This window comes from Oncorhynchus mykiss, chromosome 2, assembly GCF_057628025.1.
Source record: "Oncorhynchus mykiss isolate SJ-2025 chromosome 2, ASM5762802v1, whole genome shotgun sequence".
NCBI classification, from domain to species: Eukaryota; Metazoa; Chordata; class Actinopteri; order Salmoniformes; family Salmonidae; genus Oncorhynchus; species Oncorhynchus mykiss.
The window spans coordinates 82539757-82563702 of NC_143023.1; the positions used below are offsets into that span (position 1 = coordinate 82539757).

General features: G+C 42.8%; 2 protein-coding genes across 3 annotated transcripts in view; one reads left to right on the top strand and one right to left on the bottom strand.

The window, feature by feature from the left end:
- The window catches only part of LOC110497700 (pleckstrin homology domain-containing family G member 7), a 36187-nt gene extending 20431 nt beyond the window's left edge, over nt 1-15756 (top strand). Inside the window, exons 9-17 of one of the 2 annotated variants that reach the window (XM_036956613.2) lie at nt 2177-2278; nt 2748-2861; nt 5625-5799; nt 8428-8543; nt 10060-10147; nt 10244-10323; nt 10405-10558; nt 13703-13800; nt 14867-15756. In XM_036956613.2, coding sequence (XP_036812508.2) covers nt 2177-2278; nt 2748-2861; nt 5625-5799; nt 8428-8543; nt 10060-10147; nt 10244-10323; nt 10405-10558; nt 13703-13800; nt 14867-14980 — 1041 coding nt within the window. In that variant the 3' untranslated portion in view covers nt 14981-15756. The remainder of the gene's footprint in view (nt 1-2176; nt 2279-2747; nt 2862-5624; nt 5800-8427; nt 8544-10059; nt 10148-10243; nt 10324-10404; nt 10559-13702; nt 13801-14866) is intronic. The other variant, XM_036956620.2, reaches the window with a different exon arrangement.
- The window catches only part of LOC110497706 (early endosome antigen 1), a 46431-nt gene continuing 38157 nt past the window's right edge, over nt 15673-23946 (bottom strand). The window contains exons 24-29 of the mRNA XM_036956642.2: nt 23552-23683; nt 23149-23334; nt 22591-22829; nt 21795-21915; nt 21219-21317; nt 15673-20978 (exon numbers count right to left, since the gene is read on the bottom strand). Of these exons, the coding sequence (XP_036812537.2) occupies nt 20856-20978; nt 21219-21317; nt 21795-21915; nt 22591-22829; nt 23149-23334; nt 23552-23683 (900 nt within the window). The 3' untranslated portion in view covers nt 15673-20855. The remainder of the gene's footprint in view (nt 20979-21218; nt 21318-21794; nt 21916-22590; nt 22830-23148; nt 23335-23551; nt 23684-23946) is intronic.

Here is a 23946-nt window from a genome sequence, read left to right on the forward strand (position 1 = left end):
TTTTTTTGTTAAATCAATCAATGTCTGAGGTTAAAGTGCAGACTGTCAGCTTTCATTTTCAGCTTTCACAGAACCCTTTGTATATAGTCCCCCATTTTGCGGAACAACTTTCTCACATTTTTATTCACGATTCATTCAGGATTATCCGTAATCATAGTAGTATCCACATTAATGTAGAAGTGTCAGAAACATATTCTATTCTTATTGACAATGAAAGTGACTCAAAGGTTATTATTTACCATTCATTTCTATTGGGCACAAAATAATCTGAAATACAATGAAAACAAACAGCAAATGCATCCAACAAATTTGATGTAGTCTTTGCGTGCTATGAATATGGGACCAAAATACACTGCTCAAAAAAATAAAGGGAACACTAAAATAACACATCCTAGATCTGAATGAATGAAATATTCTTATTAAATATTTTTTTCTTTACATAGTTGAATGTGCTGACAACAAAATCACACAAAAAATATCAATGGAAATCAAATTTATCAACCCATGGAGGTCTGGATTTGGAGTCACACTCAAAATTAAAGTGGAAAACCACACTACAGGCTGATCCAACTTTGATGTAATGTCCTTAAAACAAGTCAAAATAAGGCTCAGTAGTGTGTGTGGCCTCCACGTGCCTGTATGACCTCCCTACAATACCTGGGCATGCTCCTGATGAGGTGGCGGATGGTCTCCTGAGGGATCTCCTCCCAGACCTGGACTAAAGCATCCGCCAACTCCTAGACAGTCTGTGGTGCAACGTGGCGTTGGTGGATGGAGCGAGACATGATGTCCCATATGTGCTCAATTGGATTCAGGTCTGGGGAACGGGCGGGCCAGTCCATAGCATCAATGCCTTCCTCTTTCAGGAACTGCTGACACACTCCAGCCACATGAGGTCTAGCATTGTCTTGCATTAGGAGGAACCCAGGACCAACCGCACCAGCATATGGTCTCACAAGGGGTCTGAGGATCTCATCTCGGTTCCTAATGGCAGTCAGGCTACCTCTGGTGAGCACATGGAGGGCTGTGCGGCCCCCCAAAGAAATGCCACCCCACACCATGACTGACCCACCGCCAAACCGGTCATGCTGGAGGATGTTGCAGGCAGCAGAACGTTCTCCACGGCGTCTCCAGACTCTGTCACATGTGCTCAGTGTGAACCTGCTTTCATCTGTGAAGAGCACAGGGCGCCAGTGGCGAATTTGCCAATCTTGGTGTTCTCTGGCAAATGCCAAACGTCCTGCGCGGTGTTGGGCTGTAAGCACAACCCCCACCTGTGGACGTCGGGCCCTCATACCACCCTCATGGACTCTGTTTCTGACCGTTTGAGCAGACACATGCATATTTGTGGCCTGCTGGAGGTCATTTTGCAGGGCTCTGGCAGTGCTCCTCCTGCTCCTCCTTGCACAAAGGCGGAGGTAGCGGTCCTGCTGCTGGGTTGTTGCCCTCCTACGGCCTCCTCCATTTCTCCTGATGTACTGACCTGTCTCCTGGTAGCGCCTCCATGCTCTGGACACTACGCTGACAGACACAGCAAACCTTCTTGCTACATCTCGCATTGATGTGCCATCCTGGATGAGCTGCACTATCTGAGCCACTTGTGTGGGTTGTAGACTCCGTCTCATGCTACCACTAGAGTGAAAGCACCGCCAGCATTCTAAAGTGACCAAAACATCAGCCAGGAAGCATAGGAACTGAGAAGTGGTCTGTGGTTATCACCTGCAGAACCACTCCTTTATTGGGGGTGTCTTGCTAATTGCCTATAAATTCCACCTGTTGTCTATTCCATTTGCACAACAGCATGTGAAATGTATTGTCAATCAGTGTTGCTACCTAAGTGGACAGTTTGATTTCACAGAAGTGGGATTGACTTGGAGTTACATTGTGTTGTTTAAGTGTTCCCTTTATTTTTTTGAGCAGTGTACTTAACTTTTTACTACTTTAATACACATAAGTTAATTAGTCCCAATACTTGTTCCCCTAAAATGGGGGCACTATGTACAACACGTGCTGTAATTTCCAAACGATTCACCCGATATGGATGAAAATACCTCTTTCATCATTGTTTGATTTTTAAATCCAAACTTCCAGAGAAAAGAGCCAAAATAATAACTGTATATGACTACACAGCAATAGTCATCATGTGGACTCTGTAATATGATGTGTTGTTCCCCAGGTGAGCTTTGGCTTCCTCACCAGCCTGCTGCGTGTCATCAAGGAGTCCTGGGAGATCCCTGTGGCAGGAGGTGGTCCCAACCTGCTGAAGCTTCTCACTAAGGTAGGTACAGCTGATACATGCACGCACACTTTCTCTCTCTCTCTCTCTCTCTCTCTCTCTCTCTCTCTCTCTCTCTCTCTCTCTCTCTCTCTCTCTCTCTCTCTCTCTCTCTCTCTCTCTCTCTCTCTCTCTCTCTCTCTCTCTCTCTCTCTCTCTCTCTCTCTCTCTCTCTCTCTCTCTCTCTCTCTCTCTCTCTCTCTCTCTCTCCAGCATCCTTACTTTTGATTAAATATTATAATAAATAACTAAATATTTGGAACAGAAGTGATCAGAAGCCTCAATATAAGCCACATCATTGTTTGAAAATGTGACCCACACAAACATGATATACTAGATGTACATCTCTTTATCTCCCTCCATGAAATGTACAATATGAATGCATATCTCAGTTGTTTTTCCTGTAGCCCAGCTTTCTGTGTCTCTCTCTATGCTAGCTAGATAAACACTACGTCTCTCTATCTGTCGGCAGGCATTCCGGGAGAGCATATGCCACTGTCTGCAGAAGTACTGCCTCAACTATTCCACTGCACTATTTTATCTGGACAGCCTGAAGAACAGAGAGGACTTTGGCTCCTATGTTAAGGTACACTCTACTGTACTGCTGGCCGGAGACGCCGAGCGCTGCTTATTTTGAAATGTAAATCAGGGTTGGTTGAGGCAAGGTCGCCCTGTGCTGGGGCTTGCTGACAATTTGGAACGTAACAATTTGACTTCTGCTGTTGTGACTATTTATCTTTATTTTTTTACAACCCTTCTGTTGTTTTTTTTACTCTCCACTGAGATCATTTTTCTTCCTCGACAACTTCACTTTCCCTCCTCCCCACCCGCTGTTCTATCTAATATGATCTCTATTTCACTCTTACACCCTAACTCTGTCTTGCCAAGGCCCTCCCAAACTCTTGCTCAATTGCTTTTTCTCTCAATATCAATATTTATTTCTCAATATTGTCACACACACTTATCTACCTACTTACAGTACAGTACTCTCTCTCTCTCTCTGAACAGTAAACATTACACTATTCCAAAATAATAAAGACATTTTAAATGTCATATTATGTCTATATACAGTGTTGTAACGATGTGCAAATAGTTAAAGTACAAAAGGGAAAATAAATCAACATAAATATGGGTTGTATTTACATTGGTGTTTGCTCTTCACTGGTTGCCCTTTTCTTGTGGCAACAGGTCACAAATCTTGCTGCTGTGATGGCACACTGGTATTTCACCCAGTAGATATGGGAGTTTATCAAAGTTTGATTTGTTTTCAAATTCTTTGTGGGTCTGTGTAATCTGAGTGAAATATGTGTCTCTATGATCATACATTTGGCAGGAGGTTAGGAAGTGCAGCTCAGATTCCACCTCATTTTATGGGCAGTGGGCACATAGCCTGTCTTCTCTTGAGAGCCAGGTCTGCCTACGGCAGCTTTTCTCAATAGCAAGGCTATGCTCACTGAGTCGGTACAGAGTCAAAGCTTTCCTTCAGTTTGGGTCAGTCACAGTGGTCAGGTATTCTGCCACTGTGTACTCTGTGTAGGGCCAAATAGCTTTCTAGTTTGCTCTGTTTTTTGTAAATTCTTTACAATGTGTCAAGTAATTATATTTTAGTTTTCTCATGATTTGGTTGGGTCTAATTGTGTTGCTGTCCTGGGGCTCTGTTTGTGTTTGTGAACAGAGCCCCAGAACCAGCTTGCTTAGGGGGCTCTTCTCCAGGTTAATTTCTCTGTAGGTGATGGCTTTGTTATCGAAGATTTGGGAATCGCTTCCTTTTAGGTGTTTGTAGAATTTAACGTCTCTTTTCTGGATTTTGATAATTAATGGGTATCGGCCTAATTCTGCTCTGCATGCATTTTTTGTTTTTTTAGGTTGGTGAGCGGACCCCAGACTTCACAACCATGAAGGGCAATGGGTTCTATAACTGATTCAAGTATTTTTTAGCCAGATCGTCAATGTCAAATTCTATGTTCATTTTGATGGCATAGAAGGCCCTTCTTCCCTTGTCTCGCAGATTGTTCATAGCTTTGTGGAAGTTACCTTTGGCGCTGATATTTAGGCCGAGGTATGTATAGTTTTTTGTGTGCTCTAGGGCAGGGTTTCCCAAACTCGGTCCTCGGGACCCCAAGGGGTGCACTACACAGCTGATTCAAATAATCAATTAATATTCCAGCTTTGATCATTTGAATCAACTGTGTAGTGTTAGGGCAAAAAAATAAATGTGCAAATCTTGGGGTCCCAAGGACTAAGTTTGGGAAACACTGCTCTAGGGTAACGGTGTCTAGATGGAATTTGAATTTGTGGTCCTGGCAACAGGACCTTTTTTGGAACACTATTATTTTTGACTGAGATTTACTGTCTGGACCCAGGTCTGACAGAATCTGTGCAGAAGTTCTAGGTGCTACCAAGGCCCTCCTTGGTTGGGGACAAAAGCACCAGATCATCAGATTTCAGATTCTAGTAGAGTGAGGCCAACTGCTGCAGACTGTTCTAGGGCCCTCACCAATTTGTTGATATATAGGTTGAAGAGTGTGGGGCTTAAGCTGCATCCCTGTCTCACCCCATGGCCCTGTGGAAATAAATGTTTTTTTTTTGTTGCCAATTTTAACCACAGACTTGTTGTTTGTGTACATGGATTTTATAATGCCATATGTTTTCCCTCAACACTAGTTTCCATGAATGTTTTATAGCAGACCCTCATGCCAAATTGAGTCAAAAGCGTTTTTGAAATCATCAAAGTATGAGAAGACTGCCTTTGTTTTGGTTTGTTAGTTTGTCATTTAGGGTGTGCGGGGTGAATACGTGGTCTGTCATACAGTAATTTGGTAAAAAGCCAATTTGACATTTGCTCAGTACATTGTTTTCACTGAGGAAATGTACGAGTTTGCTGTTAATGATAAAGCAGAGGATTTTCCCATGGCTGCTGTTGACGCATATCCCCTGGTACATATTGGAGTCAAATTTGTTTCCACTTTTGTGGATTGGGGTGATCAGTCCTTGGTTCCAAATATTGTGGAAGATGCCTGAGTCAAGAACGATGTTAGAGTTTAAGTATAGCCAATTGGAATTTCTGGTCTGTATATTTTATCATTTCATTTAGGATACCATCAACACCACATGCCTTTTTGGGTTGGAGGATTTGTATTTTGTCCTGTAGTTCATTCAATGTAATTGGAGAATCCAGTGGGTTCTGGGACTGTAGTCTATAATAGTTGATTATAAGATTTTTATTTCATCATGCATATGTTTTTGCTATTTGTTCTTTGTTATAGGGCCAAAAAGATTGGAGGTGGTTTATCGCTCTCTCACTCTCTCTATCACTCTCTCACGCTCTTTCTCTCTTTCTCTCCTCTAGTGGTGTGAGAAGAACCAGGAGTGCCGGAGGCTGCAGTTGCGTGACCTGTTGGTGGCGCCGTTGCAGCGTCTGACCCGCTACCCCCTGCTGCTGAAGAACGTTGGGAAGAGGAGCCGGACGGAGGAGGAGGAGAGCGCCCTGCAGAGCGTGGTGGAGCAGGTGGACACCTCCATATGTGAGCATCCCCCTTCCTTCACCCACTTCACTGGAACACTGTATTGCAGAACCTCATATCACTACACAGGCTGCTGTATCCTATCTCCTATTTGCCTGGCCTTGAACAGATGCATCTAGCGAGGCTCTTTGATGTTATCAACACCATGCCTCGATAATGAAGGGGGCTGTGCTTTTATACAGGTTGGTTCTCTTCTGCGTCTCTCAAAGAGTTCTATTTTTCTATGTAGGAAACAGCATACCTGCCATTCAGGTTATCAGGTCATCGGGACTCTTGGGGTTTTCCTGACAGTGCTGTGCTTTTGACAGTCACTTACACATATCTCCTGGCTTAAAGAGCGACTGCACTTCCTGATTTGGACTCGTTTTGAAGATTTCTTATTAAGAAATGCAAGCTGCCATTACTGAAGCCAAATGAGAGTTGTCTTGGGGGTGTGGTTTGATGTGGGTGTTATTTTTGCATATCGTGCCCTGGCAGGTACGTGTTGTTTGTCTCTCCTGAGTCACCGTAGCTCTTCCAAGCTGTCAAACTATTGTAAATAAAGCAAAAGCTAAACGCTGTTTACCAGTGGCCAAAATCACTAGCTAGCTAGATAGGTTCCAACTCTGTGTTTGTCAATAAAGCTAGCAAGAAGTAGCTTGCAGGCACATTGAGCAGCCAGGACCAAATTAGCTTATCAAGTCACTGGCGAGTGACAACGTGTGTGCTTCTGTGCCAAAAAAAAACCAACGTTCTCACTATTTATTACCAGAGTGTGCACCTTTCTATCAGTGTTTTATAGGGAATCATGTTACAAAACAGGTTGCGGGGGGACACAAGATGCTCGCAAATGGGTTTTGGAATATTGATAAGTTGCAGTTGGGATACCAGTGCGCTCTGATTGTCTCAATTGTCATTTTGCCCCAAAAAGTGGCAGATGAGTGTTTGTCACTATCAAACACATCAGTGTGTGGCCACTCCATTAAGGGCTTAGGTCCACGGGTAATTACAACATAAAATTGGCAGCATGTTATCTTATGTAAACAAGTCTGAGGTGCTGAGTAATGGGCAGATCTGTCTCACTGTCTGGAGGTTCTGGCTGCTATGATTTGATAGAGCACAATCAGCACAGCTGATTCTCCCGTGTTAGTGGGCACTGTGTATCCTTAGACAACTATCCAGAACTCACAAAACTCAGTTTTGGACGAGACTGACTTCATTACCAAATATCCTATTTACACTTTGTAGCCAATTCTGACACTAGAACACTATAATGAATGTTTCTGACTCATATCAATGCTACATAGACTGTTTTAAAACCAGAGAAGTTGGTTCTAAGGGTGTGGGGGGTGTTTAGAGGAAAAGGTGTACACAACAATGGAGCGTTACAGATCACACCCATGTTGCGACACACAGTGAACTGTTGTCATCGTTTAATGATATCTGTATCAAGAACTTTGAGATGCAACCTCAGAGATACTATTTCAAATGGATTTGTTTCATTGCCAATACCAGACAAATTGATTTGTTTCATTGCCAATACCAGACAAATTGATTTGTTTCATTGCCAATACCAGACAAATTGATTTGTTTCATTGCCAATACCAGACAAATTGATAGTTCAATTAAAAATGCAGCTGAAAATGTTAAAGTAGAACTAATTTATTAAACTAATATGAAGTTACAAAAATAATATTAATTGAACCTGATGACAAGGAAGTGACATTCTTGTCATCGATTTCTGTGTGTTCTAAAGCCAGATATAAGCCAGCCAGAATTGATGTTCCTAACTAGTTTGTGCACTGCTCACAACCAAACATTTGAGGGCTAGATTCAATCAGATTGACATCCGCATAGTTTTGTTTTGGCGATGTCGGAGGTGGAACTGCTTTAAATTTTGTGCACATCAACTGAGGTAAACTATATGCATTCCGGTGGAAGTCCATTATTTTCATATGGGAGGCAATCCGCACCGCTGTGATTTTTCCAACTTGTACATTGCTTTGCCATGCATTATCAGAAAAGTAGGTGCATGATTCTTTTTATTGCGATGGGAAGCATGGATTACGATGATTACGTAAAATGTACCATACTTCAATGTAATGATGAAGCCTGTGTGCACGCGGCATCAGAGCTATAAAATCCACTAAGGTTTCTGCGTTACCTTGTCACAGACAATGCCATTGGATGCAACGAAACCACACCTGACTATAATCCGACCAATCCTATGCAGCCGCATTAAAAGTTCAAAATATGGTATGGGCTATTTTAACGACCACATTGGGCTATGTTTTGGATGACTGGCTGCGAATGTTTATTGAATTGTTTTATTTCTGCCTTTTCTATTCCAGACATTCTGAAATTCACTAAAGCATCCCATGTATGTAACTTTAGTCTTTCACTTTTCAATGAAATCCCCCATCCAAATTTACATTTGAGAGTCATTATTCCTATGATCGATAGAGCCTACACTTTCTACCTCTATTTTGAATTTCTTACGCAGTAGGGATAATAACACGAGCAGCCGCATACCAATATGTCAGTTCACACCACTCCAACACCGCCAAAACATCTCCTATGCTTTTTGACCAGGGTGATGACCTTGTCATTCACACACACTCCTCCCCCTCTCTGTGTGTGTGTGAGCAGGTGATCTGGAGGGGAAGGTGAAATGGCTGGACAACTACCAGAAGGTGAAACAGCTAAGAGATTCCTTGGTGTGGCTGCCAGTGTGGGAGAGAGACAAGCAGGCCTTCGTCCCTGAGGTAAGGCTGCTTTCACTATACTGGGAGGGTTGAGCTTTGAATACCGAACTTGGTTTTCACAAATGCAGAATAGAATAGAACTTACTCAATTTACTTAATCATCTTGGTTCCTGGAGGAACATTGGGCCTGTACTAAAGTTTCACTATTGTCAGTCTTAGGCTGCTTTGTTTGCCTCTTGCCATGACAAGTGGATCTTCTTGAGATCTGAATAGAATAGACCAATTGGTTAACGTTTCTTACACACGTCAGATACTACAATAACTTGGCTGCATCTTAAATCTGAGATCATAGCACTGATGTAAAGGAAAGAGAAAGCTGTCTAAAGCTTCTTAGTGGGGGTTTTCAGACAAGGATCAAGTGATACCTAACATCAGGATCCGCAAAGCTAGACAGACACACAGATAAGATATTACAGTGTGATATTTAAGTGAAAATGCCTGAGAAGCCAGTGTTTGAAGGATGTATTGAAATGGGTGTTGTTAGGCCCAAGACCAAATCATACCAATATATCCTCCAAACACTGGCTTCTCGGGCAATATCACTTTTATACAACAGGTTACCAACATATTCAAATAATGATTGACATATTTTCATTAAAAACGTTATTGTGATGAATTTGTTCATACTATTTCATCCTTCCACAAGATATAGTCCCAAAACAAATCTAGGGTTGCTACCCAAGCCATCTGCTTGTTCGTTCTATTGGTTTGGTTGCCAGAGACGCGACCCAGTCGTTCAGTCTTTTTGTTCTGAATCTATGGACGTCGTTTGTTCTAAATGTTCCATTGCCATACTGGCTGGCAACGTTCTTATCCCTTGCTTTCTAGCTAGCCAACTACGGCTAACTTACAGTCATGTCAAAAAGCCAGAATAACAGCAAAGTAGCTGCATTTGCATTTGTTTAAGCTGTTTTCTAGTGAGATTTATTTAGATACATCCATAACAATAAGCTAATGAGACACAATTTTGCCTGGCATGTGCTCTCTCGTCAATACACTGTTGTTCAGAGGAGCTAGCCAACAACATAGCTAACACAATCACTTCAAACTGAAGCTGTAAAAACTCAAATCTGTCTCATCCCAACACGTTCATTACTATGGGACAGCTGGAGATCAAATTTGAATCTTGAAACAATGTTGCAAATGTCGGAGACACAGACGGCAAGGTTTACACAAATCTCTGCTGTTGAAAACTACATGTTAGTCTCAAAGAAATGGGAGATAATGTCTAGATGCTTTTTTATAGTGGAGGTCAAGTATATAAGATGCCTGGCTGGGCTGATGAGACAGTGTATTGCTCATTCAGATGGAACAGAGTAAATAGGCATTTTAAAGTCATAGATTTAGCTGGTGATAACTTATGGAATAGATACAGGCTGGAATGCGCTTTTAACCAATCAGCATTCAGGATTAGACCCACTGTTGTATACACTGACACCACATACAGTAGGAACTTATAAGAACGCAAACAAATTTCCCACAACATAACCACAGCCCTTCATTTGGCTACAAACAGAATCTGAAGCATCTCCTAAAGTCTGCCTCCCTCGAAAACCTCATCTCTCATCGGAGCCTGCTGCACAAGGGAAAACTAGTGCTTACAGGTCAGTGACATACAGAGTAATTAGACCAGACTAATTCAAATAGTTTGTACTGTAGTTCTACATGTTTTTGCATGTCATCTCTATATGTGATTCTAGAGAATGGCAAGCTGCAGAATGTGTACCTGTTTCTGTTTGACGAGTTCCTCCTCATCACCAAGATCAAGAGGAACAAAAAGGTGCTACCAATATCTGATTTGTTGCATATACTTATACTCCTTATTTCCTTACTTACTTCCGAATTATCTTTCTCCCTCCAGAAGTCCACAGGTCCTGAACAGAGTTCCCACCGTCCACCTCAGAACCAGGAGTTGGACCAGTTGCTGAAGGAGGGCTGTACCTTCACCGTCCTGGATCAGCCCGTCTCGCTGGACCGCCTCCAGCTCAAGAACATAGACCAACTCAACGCAGCAGGTGGGGAAGGATCAACACCTCAATGATACTGTGTCTTCGGAAAGTATTCAGACCCCTTGACTTTTTCTACATTTTTTTCAGGCTACAGCCTGAAATTTTCCATGGGAAGTTAAGCCCTGGAATTTGGGGGAATTTTACTTAAATTCATCAAAAAGTTATCTTATAACACTGAACCTTTTTTGTGGGATACACATAAGGCACACTACTACACTGTCTGAGCGAAGGACTACATGCTTTCTGGTAAGTTTTGATTACAATACTGGGTGGGTTGGATATATTTTATATGACATACATGATTTAGTAAATAGTAGCCTACAGCAGAGTGTTTAAATAATTTCTAACTTGTTAGCAGTTTCTGCTAGTTAGCTTTTGCTACCATGTTGTTTCCATACATGTATCATTTTAAAACATTTATCTTACAAAGGAGTTGTTTAATCTAACTGCTTAACTATTTATCTGTACATGGAATTGTATGTGTTTTTTTTACTCATTTTTTTCTAATCTTTACAGGAAAATGTCATGGGCACTATCTGATGTGTGGAGACCTTTCGCTGCAGCTAATGTAGAAGGAAAAGCTGTGTACATTTGCAAATACTGTGCCAAATCATATGTGAAGAAGGCAACAAAGATACAGAATTATCTAGCCAAGTACATAAAGGTCCCTCAGCACTCACTAGAAGCAACCTGACAAAAGTCCTTCTACTTCTATTCGAGGTGAAAAGGATTAATCAGACACCTTATCAATAGCAACAGCTCATGGTCCTCCTGGAATCAGAAGTATTTTTTTGACTCAATGGAGGAACATAGTCAGAGAAATGCTGATGAATGTCCTTCCTGCTCGAACTGTGTATGCAACTGGTTCACCTCTGATGATCACAGCAATGTTTATTGGAAGAGATTTCTGAATGTTCTTCACCCAGCATACACCCCTCCAACCAAACATGCTTTATCTACTCATTTGCTGGATGTAGAGTTCAACAGAGTTCAAGTGAGGGTCAAGCAAATCAGATAAAGCAGACTGTATTGCAATCATCTCTGATGGGTGGTCGAATGTTTGTGGCCAAGGAATAATTAACTACATCATCTCCACCCCCAACCAGTATTCTACAAGAGCACAGACACAAGGGACAACAGACACACTGGTCTCTATATTGCAGATGAGCTGAAGGCAGTCATCAATGACCTTGGACCACAGAAGGTATTTGCACTGGTGACAGACAATGCTGCGAACATGATGGTTGCTTGGTCTAAAGTGGAGGAGTCCAACCCTCATATCACACCCATTGGCTGTGCTGCTCATGCATTGAATCTGCCCCTCAAGGACATCATGCCACTGAAAACAATGGATACACTCAACAAGAGAGCCAAAGAAATGGTTAGGTATGTGAAAGGTCATCAAGTTATAGCAGCAATCTACCTCACCAAGCAAAGTGCGAAGAATAAGAGTACCCCATACAAGCTGCCCAGCAACACTCGTTGGGGTGGTGTTGTCATCATGTTTGACAGTCTCCTGGAGGGGAAGGAGTCGCTCCAAGAAATGGCCACATCACAGTCTGCTAATATGGACAGCCCCATCAATAGGATCCTCTTGGATGATGTATTTTGGGAGTGGTAAGCAGACTGAAACCTATAGCAGTAGCCATTGCACAGATTGGCCATCCTGTCTGATGTTCAGACTTTGCTTGCAGATGTAAGAGAAGAAATCCGAACTGCCCTGTCCACTTCACCGTTGTTCCAAGCAGAGGAAACTGTAGTTCTGAAATACATCAAAAAGCGTGAAGACTTCTGCCTGAAGCCCGTACACGAGGCAGCATACATGTTGGACCCCAACTATGCTGGCAAGAGCTTCCTGTCTGGTGCAGAGATCAACAACGCCTATGGTGTCATCACTACTGTGTCTCGCCACCTTGGCCTGGATGAGGGCAAGGTTCTTGGCAGTCTGGCGAAGTACACTTCTAAGCAAGGGCTTTGGGATGGAGATGCAATATGGCAGTCGTGCCAACATATCTCATCAGCCACCTGGTGGAAGGGACTTTGTGGGTCTGAGGCTCTTTCCTGTGTTGCCTCCATCATCCTCCAAATCCCACCAACATCAGCCGCCTCAGAGCGCAACTGGTCCTTGTTTGGAAACACACACACCAAAGCACGCAACAGGCTGACCAATACAAGGGTTGAAAAATTGGTGGCCATCCGGGCACATTTGAGGCTTTTTTAGCCTGACAACGAGCCATCCTCAACCAGGTTGGAAAGTGACAGTGAAGATGAGGCCTCAGAGTCTGATGTTCAAGAGGTGGACATTGAGGAGGTCCAGGGAGAAGACATGGAAGCCTGAGAGGAAGACAACCAAAGCTTTAGTTTCTAGACTATCATTTTACAGATGTATGTTGAAAACGTTTTTGGGAGATGCGATGGATCATTGGGGATCATTCAATATTCCCTTTCTGTTGATGTTCAGTGAAATCATCACGTGAAGAGTCAACTCATTTAATTAAAGTTCAATTTGTAACAATTTTTTTCTATTGGAAGGATTAAATCAATTGCAATTATGTCTACTGATGGATAAAATGGTAAAATGTTGTTTCTGTCTCCATATGATATGGTAAATATATCCAATGCAAAAAACATCTACATTTAAATGGTATTAATTTGCATATATTCCCACGGAAAGTTTCCACCTCTGAATATTCCCCAAAATGTGCAACCCTACACACACACACGTACACATGGATTTTGTATTGTAGACATGTGGTAGTGGTGGAGTAGGGGCCTGAGGGCACACAGTGTGTTGTGAAATCTGTGACTGTATCATGTTTTTAAAATTGTGTACCTGCCTTAATTTTGCTGGACCCAGGGAAAGTAGACAGCAGCTAATGGGGATCCATAATAAATACAAATCAAAACAGCAGATTGCAGTATCAGTCCTGAGTTGTTTGTTCAGTACTTTCTTTTGTACTACTGTGTCGTTAATGAATACAAACCAGTTCTCTTGTTTATGAACAAAATGGAAGCAAACGGGCCAAAACAGGAAGGGACCAACCGAGCCTATCCATCAACAAATGCTTGTTTTCATTTTCTGTTAGAATTTTTTTGTTGCTATGTTTTCAAAGGTGTGCACTAAAGAATGTTTTATCCTTCTCTTCTCAGCTTCAGGTCTACCCCAATCCTTCATCATCATGCACCAGAACCGCTACCAGCAGTGTATCGCTGCCTTCATCCTACAAGCTCCAACCGAGGCCGTCAAGGTACAATAAGAGCCGTCTGACTTGACATTAAACACACTGTGCGTGTTGCAGAACAAACAAAAACACTTTTGACAGCAATGTTTTTACAGTGAGAATTGGATTGCATACCATTTTCTTGTTCATGTGTAGCTGGGTGCTTAGAATTGTACCATGGTGACTGGCAACATTCCGTTGGCATAACAATAGCCTGCTAACATCTCAGGGCATCACATACCACTGTTATGTGGTATATCATGTTATCTTATGTAAGGCATGGATCTATCAATAGCAGGAAACTCCCATCTCAATATTCTCATAGCAGAGTCAAAGGTTATACATTTTTAGATTTGTTGGTGGTTGATAACTGGCATATACATTCCTGTGTTATATCATTCATCACCATGTTTCATGATAATATTAATTGTTCAGCTATTTACAGTCTATATCTGTCTGGGATGAACAAACATACTTATTGCTATCACCCCAGAAATCAAGTGACACACTCCAGCTAGTGTTGGGTCATCGTTAGACTACACTAGCAGATAAGTAACTTTTTTCCACTGTCCTGATCGTTTATTCCAGTACTTTCAGTCACCTTGCTCTCTGATACGTCTAGGTTAGGTGGAATTTCCTTCATTACTGGGCATGAGTTAGCAGAGTATTGTCATGGTACCCTGAATGTGTCAAGTTAAGTTAATTTAAAGTGCATTTTACAAATGTCACAACACACTTTACATGATTAAAAGGGAAGTACAAAACAATGTAGAAGGAAGGGGGGGAGAAAGGGGAACAATAACAACAATATAAAACCAGGGGAGCAACTTTTACTGGGGACATGTCCCCCCCCCCCTCCCCCACATTATGAAATTGCATTTTGACCCACCATTTTATCATTGGAATGTGATACAAAACGATGCGACAGTGTGCTTTAGGACCATGCAGACTCCTCCGAGCGGGCGGGTAGGCTGTTTGGAGTGTTTATCGGATAAAAAATAAGTTGACCCCCCCACTTCTAAAACCACATTTGCGCCCCTGATAAAAACCAACAATATCAACCATAACAATACAAATGTGTGTGTGTTTTCAGAGGGTGTGGATGTCAGAGATAGAGGGTGCTGTGGCGACGCTGCTGAGACTGTATTCCCAGCAGCCTCCCCGGGTGAAGAGCACCTCACTGTGGCTAGAGTCCTCCCAGATTTGAGCAGTCCCACTTTCGCTACTAGAACAGATGACCACAAACACCGCTACTGGTGCCTGAACCATAGGTGGCTCTGATTTTATTTTAACACTGTCCTTTCCAGCACAGTTCCAGAAACTAGGTGGATGGTGGATGCGTGACCAGGCCAGCCCAGTACAACTTGGCTCAGTAGTGTGAAAGGGGTGTGCAGGCTATTAGTACAGACCAGCACAAATACACTTGATTGAGCTTTTAAACCAGCTACTGGCTAGTTGTTGAGAGCCTTGATTAGTTGAAGCAGGTGTATTAGTTGGTGCTGGGCTGGAACAAACACCTCTACACATGATGGATCTCTCCAGTACCAGAGTTGGTGAACACTGCACTAGACTCTGGCTAAAACGAGGATTACTATAACTGTATCATGCACTGTGGTCCCTACCAACCCCTTGTAATAACTTTTGTAAAATTAATGTTTGCTTTGAAAGTGTATTGCGGTACCATAATAGACTACAATTTTGAAAATGAGAAGATGACTGTTCTGCATTGCTGATGTGTGCTCAGAAAACATTTCCACAGTTTAAGTGAATGTGTACATGTGTCTGTGGCAAACAGTGCAACATACACAATCATAACATCACCCCAGTGTGTATCAAAACATGATACATCACACATACTCTGGTTTAACACACTGGTATAAACAGACACTGACCACCAAGGAAAATAGAAACAACTTGTTTTATTTACTCTTAATCATGATGGATTTTTTTTTATACAATAAATGGTACATCTTGGACATAAAATATCATGATTCTTTCTTTCCTTCATCACACACACAACATGTTCCTCCTTCCAGGTCGGGTACAGTTCATGTCGAAAGTTTCCATACACTTAGGTTGGAGTCAGTAAAACTCGTTTTTCAACCACTCCACAAATTTCTTGTTAACAAACTATAGTTTTGGCAAGTCGGTTAGGACATCTACTTTGTGCATGACACAAGTCATTTTCCCAACAATTGTTTACAGATTATTTCACTTATAATTCACTGGGACAGACATTTACACACACTAAGTTGACTGTGCCTTTAAACAGCTTGGAAAATTCCAGAAATGGTGTAATGGCTTTAGAAGCTTCTGATAGGCTAATTGACATAATTTGAGTCAATTGGAGGTGTACCTGTGGATGTATTTCAAGACCTACCTTCAAACTCAGTGCCTCTTTGCTTGACATTATGGGAAAATCAAAAGAAATCAGCCAAACTCTCAGAAGAAAAAAAACTGTAGAAATCAACAAGTCTACTTCATCCTCGGGAGCAATTTCCAAATGCCTGAAGGTACCACGTTCATCTGTACAAACAATAGTACGCAAGTATAAACACCATGGGACCACGCAGCCATCATACCTCTCAGGAAGGAGATGTATTCTGTCTCCTAAATGAACGTACTTTGGTGGGAAAAGTGCAAATCAATCCCAGAACAACAGCAAAGGACCTTCTGAAGATGCTGGAGGAAACGGGTACAAAAGTATCTATATCCACAGTAAAATGAGTCCTATATCCACATAACCTGAAAGGCCGTTCAGCAAGGAAGAAGCCACTGCTCCAAACCCGCCATAAAAAAGCCAGACTACAGTTTGCAACTGCACATGGGGACCAAGATCGTACTTTTTGGAGAAATGTCCTCTGGTCTGATGAAACAAAAATAGAACTGTTTGGCCATAATGACCATCATTATGTTTGGAGGAAAAAGGGGGAGGCTTGCAAGCCGAAGAACACCATCCCAATCGTGAAGCACAGGGGTGGCAGCATCATGTTGTGGGGGTGCTTTTCTGCAGGAGGGACTGGTGCACTTCACAAAATAGATGGCATCATGAGGACGGAAAATGATGTGGATATATTGAAGCGACATCAGTCAGGAAGTTAAAGCTTGGTCGCAAATGGGTCTTCCAAATGGACAATGACCCCAAGCACACTTCCAAAGTTGTGGCAAAATGGCTTAAGGACAACAAAGTCAAGGTATTGGAGTGGCCATCACAAAGCCCTGACCTCAATTCTGTCTAACTGTCCAAAAATGGTGGGTAGAATTGGAAAAGCGTGTGCGCGCAAGGAGGCCTACAAACCTGACTCAGGTACACCAGCTCTGTCAGGAGGAATGGGCCAAAATTCACCCAACTTATTGTGGGAAGCTTGTGGAAGGCTACCTGAAACGTTTGACCGAAGATAAACAATTTAAAGGCAATGCTACCAAATACTAATTGAGTGTATGTAAACTTCTGACCCACTGGGAATGTGATTAAATAAATAAAACGCTGAAATAAATCTCTCTACTATTATTCTGACATTTCACATTCTTAAAATAAAGTGGTGATCCCAACTGACCTAAGACAGGGAATTTTTAATAGGATTTAAATGTCAAAAAATGTGGCTAAGGTGTATGTAAACTTCCGACCTCAACTGTAGTCTGTGGTGGCAGTGTTCCCGACTGTCACTGTGACAGAGAGCCTGACAAACAAGACGTTGACTTAAGGCACAACCACTACATATGGGCCTCTGTTACAATACTCCAGAAATGCATCCTTCCTACCTTCCTTGAAGTAGTCACAGATCTCAATTGGTTGGATAGGTGGATGTGAAAGGGTCATAACCTTTTTCACCTATCCATTAACTTACAGTTCTGTGCTTACCTGAAGGAAATGAGTAAAGACATTCCTAAAGTATATGAACAGGACCATGGTATCCTCCAAAGTGGAAAAGAAGAATGTGCACTATAAAGCCAATCGATACATTATGCATGACGATGACCGACATCCACGTGAAACAAGACACAGATTAGTGTAGTAGTACCATTCACTAAAATGAATTCAGTAAGACAATTATGGATTTTTCTTTTACATTACAAGTGTTTAACATAATTTCTTTCTCCTTCATTTTCATCCATAAGAAAATTACAATTTTACAAAGATAATACAACAGCCAGGTATTAGTGTGTGATAATGTCATACAGTAAGATGGTAAACCCTACAGGGGGGGCATTTGTTTCAGCCGAGCACTGAAATAACAATTTCAACTAATTAATGTCTTAATGAGCAATTGATATGAACAGGTGCTAGTGCTGGGCTGGAACAAAAGCCTGCACACCTTGTAGCTCTCTCCAGAACCAGGGCTGGAGGACTATCACTCAACTGTAGGGGTAGAATGGGGTGATAGTTAGTGGGGCAATACTTGTGGCTTCCTCACGGAGTGACACCATGGCACTGAGAGAGAGAGGTTGGGACTCTTAACCCAGAGTAGGATAAAAGCGGTGAAGCCTAAACCGCCAAACTCTTAGCCTTAGTAACGACACCCATCGCAAGCTGGGGAACTTGATCTGTATGGACAGGCCAGCAGAGAATGAATACTTTTGTGATCTTTCAGGTTAACCATAGTACTATTTATATACCTGTGTCAATCTGAGGTAGACGATACCAAACCGATGTAATGCAGAGATGGATACTAACACATGAGACTACTTGATCAAAGTGATCTGGTACAAAGCCATGTGTTTAAGAATGACCTTCTGGGTGGTCCTTTGTAGCTCAGTTAGTAGAGCATGTCGCTTGTAACGCCAGGGCAATGGGTTCGATTCCCAGGGCCACCCATATACGTAAAATATGTGCGCAAATGGTTAAGTTGCTTTGGAAAAGTGTCTGCTAAATGGCATATATATTCTCTGGAGGAAGGACTGTAGAGAGAGTAAAGGATGTTCAGCTCGCCGGACACAGGCAGATTGCTAGCCGGACAGCAAACCAGAACCCAGACAGCTAACCATTCCACACAAACAAGTCACTCACAAAATCTTAATACAATCATATACTGCGGATTGACCAGACAATGCAGTTCAATCAGTATTAAGAGCTTGTCAGAAAGAAAATAAGAATACTTGAATGAGGAGGACATTTTTTACAGTGTTATCAGTTCTATTTGACTGGTGGTAAAGAGTTTGCAGTTAGCGTAAATCAACATTGACACGTCCAAGTGTTGTAGAGCGAAGGTTTTAACAGCCACCATGCATTCTATAGAGCAGCGGTTCCCAACCATCTCTGTTTCGGGGACCACTAAATAACTGCCAAAAGCTCGAGGCCCACCATCCGCAAATCAGTCAATTGCACAATGTACATGGAACAATGTAAAAAAAAATAAAAAAGTAAATATTTCCACATTTCAATTAACCTAAAACCAATTTCAAATTGTAGAAATTCATATACAAAAATATTGAAAGCTTATGAGACAACTAAAAGATGTGCAACATGAAAATATTGTCCCATTTACATTGTGTAATTTATTGACGGTCCATCCAAAGTCAAACCAACTTTTCCATGGTTGCACACCGGCCGGCTGAAGCTAATTGGCGAAGAAGTTGCCTAGCTTGCTAGCTAGTCTAGGCCATAAGACCTGGTTCGACTGTTTCAAGTCATCTAGAAGGGTGAGTGACTATAAGTGTGTACGGTTTAGGCATAGTGAAAGTACAAAGGCTTCCCACGTTCGAACACACACACACACACACACGACACATCAAAGCACACCTCCAAGACACAAATCTTATTCACAGTTGCATTTCCTTATGAGGAGAACTGAAACTGAGGCTAAATCAGGAGGTTCAGTCCCCCTTTAATACTCCCAACTATTATTATAGAAAGAAATATAGAATAAAAATTAAATAACACAGTACCCTGATGGTCCACGGACCAAAGGTTAAACCACTGTAGAGGTGCTGTATAGACAGACAACACTGCCACCCTACACACACACACACACACACCATTTCTAAAACACCACACACACACACACGCACACACAAAGATCCACGCAGACAGTTATTGCTTCAAAGCAGAGCATACACAGCTCCTGCAGTAAGTAGTCATGATGTTGAATGGGATACAGGCGACAGAAACCACCACAGGCAACCACGTGGATCACATCACGTCTGCAATCAATGACAAAAATCATCACCACAAGTAGTTGTTTGCAAGAGATCAACGACGGTGCAAAACAAAGTCTTCATTACGTTTAGTAGAAAAATGAGCAGCATTGCAAAAAAAAATCTGATGTACATTATAAATGCCAGCCATGTTCAAGCATGTCTGAATTTATGATAAAAATGTAGGACTTTAAAAGTAAAAAACTCAAAGCTTTCAGCTAGATTTAAAAAGTAATTGAGATTAAATTAAGGTAAAGAAAAATCCAAGCTTTCCATTTTGCCTAATATCCTACCATCTCAGGACATTTGGACTACTCCAGATGGACATTCTTTGGTCATTAACAAAATACTTATCCTAAAACAAACAGAACCACTGCTTTCAACCCTTTAACGTAACTCTATATCCTTTTGTTAAAACAACTTAACCTGTTCGGGATTTAACCCCTTTCTTCCACCTGCCTTCACAACCCTTCTAGACCCAACGTATACTTACAGTCAACCCCCTTGTCTTCCTAAACGTTAAAAGATGCTAACGATGCCAAACCAAGATGGCCGCCATCCAAGCTAGACATGTAGAGTAAAGATGGATAGTGCTGTTGAGCTCTCTCCGTTACCACTCTCTGACCAACCAGCCGGCATCATAAGTGGCAAAGGCACTATACAGATTTGGCCCATCCCATCCCATAGCTCTGGCTTGTCTGCTGTGCTTCTTCCATCATATTCCCATCTTGAGACCGAGACCCCAGCTACCCCCCTTACTAAGACCACTGGAGCTGGCCCATTCAGTGACTGTGGCCCCTTCTTCACAGTAGGTCTGATTGGTTCCAATGGTCCATGAAGTCAGAGAGACAGGTGTTGATTTCTGAGTCCGTTTGTAAGAATGGTCACGTAGGAAACGATGGGACATGCTGTTACTGGCGGGGCCAGGAGGCCGAGAGAGAGAGGTGTCAACCCTGGAGATCTTCGAAGCACGTCTCACACACCCGCACAGGCTTCTTGGAGGAGGGTGTGAGAGCGTTCTTGGCAGAGCACTCTGCACAGAAGATGTTGCCACAGTGTCTGCAGTGGTGCTGTGTGTGTGTGTGTGTGGGGGGGGGGGGGGGGGGAGTAGAGAGACAGAGTCAGTTAGGAACTCCTTTGCGTCACCTCCTTCACCATGGTCGTGTTCATTAGGAACCAAACAGAAGATGATGGACTGGGTCTACCTGAACTTGTAAAATAACACACATTTTCCATTGCAAAACATTTGAAGAGGTTTTCTGAGCATGTACACAACCCGGATGAACAGACCGACATGCAACACAACTCACTTTCCTGATGGCGAGAGAGAAGCCCTTCCCACAGGCCATGCAGTTCTGTACCTCGTGGTCCTCCGCCCACTTCCTGGTAAGAGACTGTGACTGCTTTATCTACAAATGGGGACAGGGAGAGAGAGGGGTTAAACCATATACATTCACACTGGAAAACCAGCTCCACTGCACGTCTGCACCTATACAAACAGGCATGTACACACTAACACACACAGCTCTATTGACTTTTAAGTACCCATTAAACAAGTCCTAAAGAGTTCTAACTAGCAGAGCTGTGCAGGATGCTTTGACACGTCCACGGCTTAACAATTAAATGAGATTAGTAAATGATGTAATAATGGGTCGTCAGACTATAGTGGCTCCATGGCTGTGGACTGTTGGGACTAATACATTTGGACCCCAGGAAGAGTAGCTGCTGCCTTGGCAACAGCTAATGGGGATCCTAATAAAATACATGTAGACTGGTGTATGTGTACTGTGTTGTATTGTCTAGTTCAGCTACAGGTCACATAGAACGATGCAACTGAAGTCATAATACACGTGTCTAACATGGCGTTATGTGTCCTGCATTGTTACCTGTAGTGACTGGTTTTCTCTGCCCAGCTCCTGCATGGCAGCGGTTGTATCATCCAGTTTTCTACGCATCTCCACCACTTTGGACTGCAGTTTCTCCATCTCCCCCTCACCCTTCACACACCTGAAACACAACCATTACACAGTCACAATGGTGAAAGGCTAAAAGCGGAGAGAAGAGGAGAGAGAAAAAAGGATAGAGTGAGACAAAGAGAAACAGGGAAAGAAAGAGTAAACAACTCTAAAAGCACTAATGACCTCATTGGGTTTACTTGATAGCTACCTACACAAATAGCTAGCTAGAACAAAGTGCTAATAAGATATTAATTTAAAAATATTAATATCAATACAAAGAGATCTGTTACATTACAAACTATTAAGTACATGTTTTAAGTATTCCAAAATGTCTGCTACTATGATACTGTTACGCCTGCGCGGTTGCCTCACTGTGGATGGACCTGCCCTGAGCGCAATGACAACCATGTACCGTGGAAATAAGGTAAAGTAAACGTTATTAAACTGGAACCAGGTTGTTGTGTCATTTTAAGCAAAACAAAACTACTGGAAATCAGTTCTCTCTGACACCTTGCTGGATAGGCTATCAGCCAATGTGCTCTTTTGCACACTGTTTGGGAAGGGTCCGTAAAGCATTTTACTGTTTACGAAGCATGTGACAAATACATTTTGATTTGAAAGACATCCATGAGGGGAGATCTAGGTGATTTCTAGCTACATTATAGTTTCTGGTAAAACCACAACATTAGCGGTAGCAATTCTGAAGACAACTTCACACCCTCACCTCTCCAGAAGTGCACGCCTCTCGTCCTGGTTGTTCTGCACGGTGGCCTCGAGCACAGCGATCTCACCCCGCAGTTCATCAGTCTGTTTCTCCAGTTCGCCACAGCGCCGCTGGCTGCCCTGCCACTCCCTCTTTAGCGTGGCCACATTCTCGTTGAGCGCCGTCACCTGCAGGCCCAGCCGCGCCTCTGCCTCCTCTCCCCGCTTCGCCTGTTCCTCCCGGACTTTACGTTCTGACGCCTGGGGAGGGGTGGGGGATGGGGAGGAGGAAGCGGGAAAGAGATGACAAGGTATTTAGAAGTTTAGAGGAGAAAAGCCACACCTACAGGAGATCTACAAATCATCAGAGTGATGATACCTAAAAGACACCCCCACACATGACTGAAACACAGCAAATTACAAAAAGAACCTGCATGGTGTCTACAAAGCACAGCATTTAAAAACACTGGAGGTGTTCCACCAGCAAATAGCACTTCAATGTCAAACATCACATGTAGCTGCTTTAATAAGTGTTGATGCCCTCTGGAATGTTAGTAGGTAGGTAAACAACTAAGCGTACCAGCTGGGCCTGGACCTCCTGGACCTCCACCCGAGACTTCTCCTCTCTCTGGGTAACACTGTCCCTGGTGACCTGGTGCAGGGTTTTCTCCTGCTCCAGGGCTGCCTGCACCTCCTCCACATGGCCCTGCACCTCCAGCTTCTGCTGGATCAACAACTGCTTGGCCTCCCCAAGCTCCTTCAACTCCTGGGGGGGGGGAGAAGAGAAGGGGTGTGGTGGATAGGTGTAAGCAATATGATGGAATTGTCAAACTTTTGCTGACACCTATCCAATCATCGCAGATCTACAGTAGTACCTAGGGGATAGGGGTTGATATGGGATTCAGTTGGTTCAATTCCGAATCAACCCCTCCATCTTCCACTCAATGGACCCCTCGTAAATCTCTGGATAAAGAGGGTCTCACCTTCTCACTCCTCTCCCCGAGTGCCTTCAGCTCAGAACCCAGTCTGGTTGTGTCCTTCTCTAGGGCAGCCTTAGTCTGGTTCAGCTCCTTCACTCTGCGCCTCTCCTTCTGCAGCTCCTCCTGGGTCACACCCTGTGTGGGGGAGGGGAGGGGGTTTCAGCATGAGGAGAACAACCATACAACTCACACCCTAAGTCCCATTAGGGAAGGAGACCAGGTCTGATATGGATCAAAGTCCCCAAATATCATGACACTCTGACTATGGGTTGGAACAAGATTTACAACAACTATAACAAGAGATTCATTAGACAAATCCAATCGGGACACCCCCCAGTCAGACATACAGTCAGAGTCTTCGCTCCTGGCTCTTATCAAGGATTAGTTTAGCCTTTTAG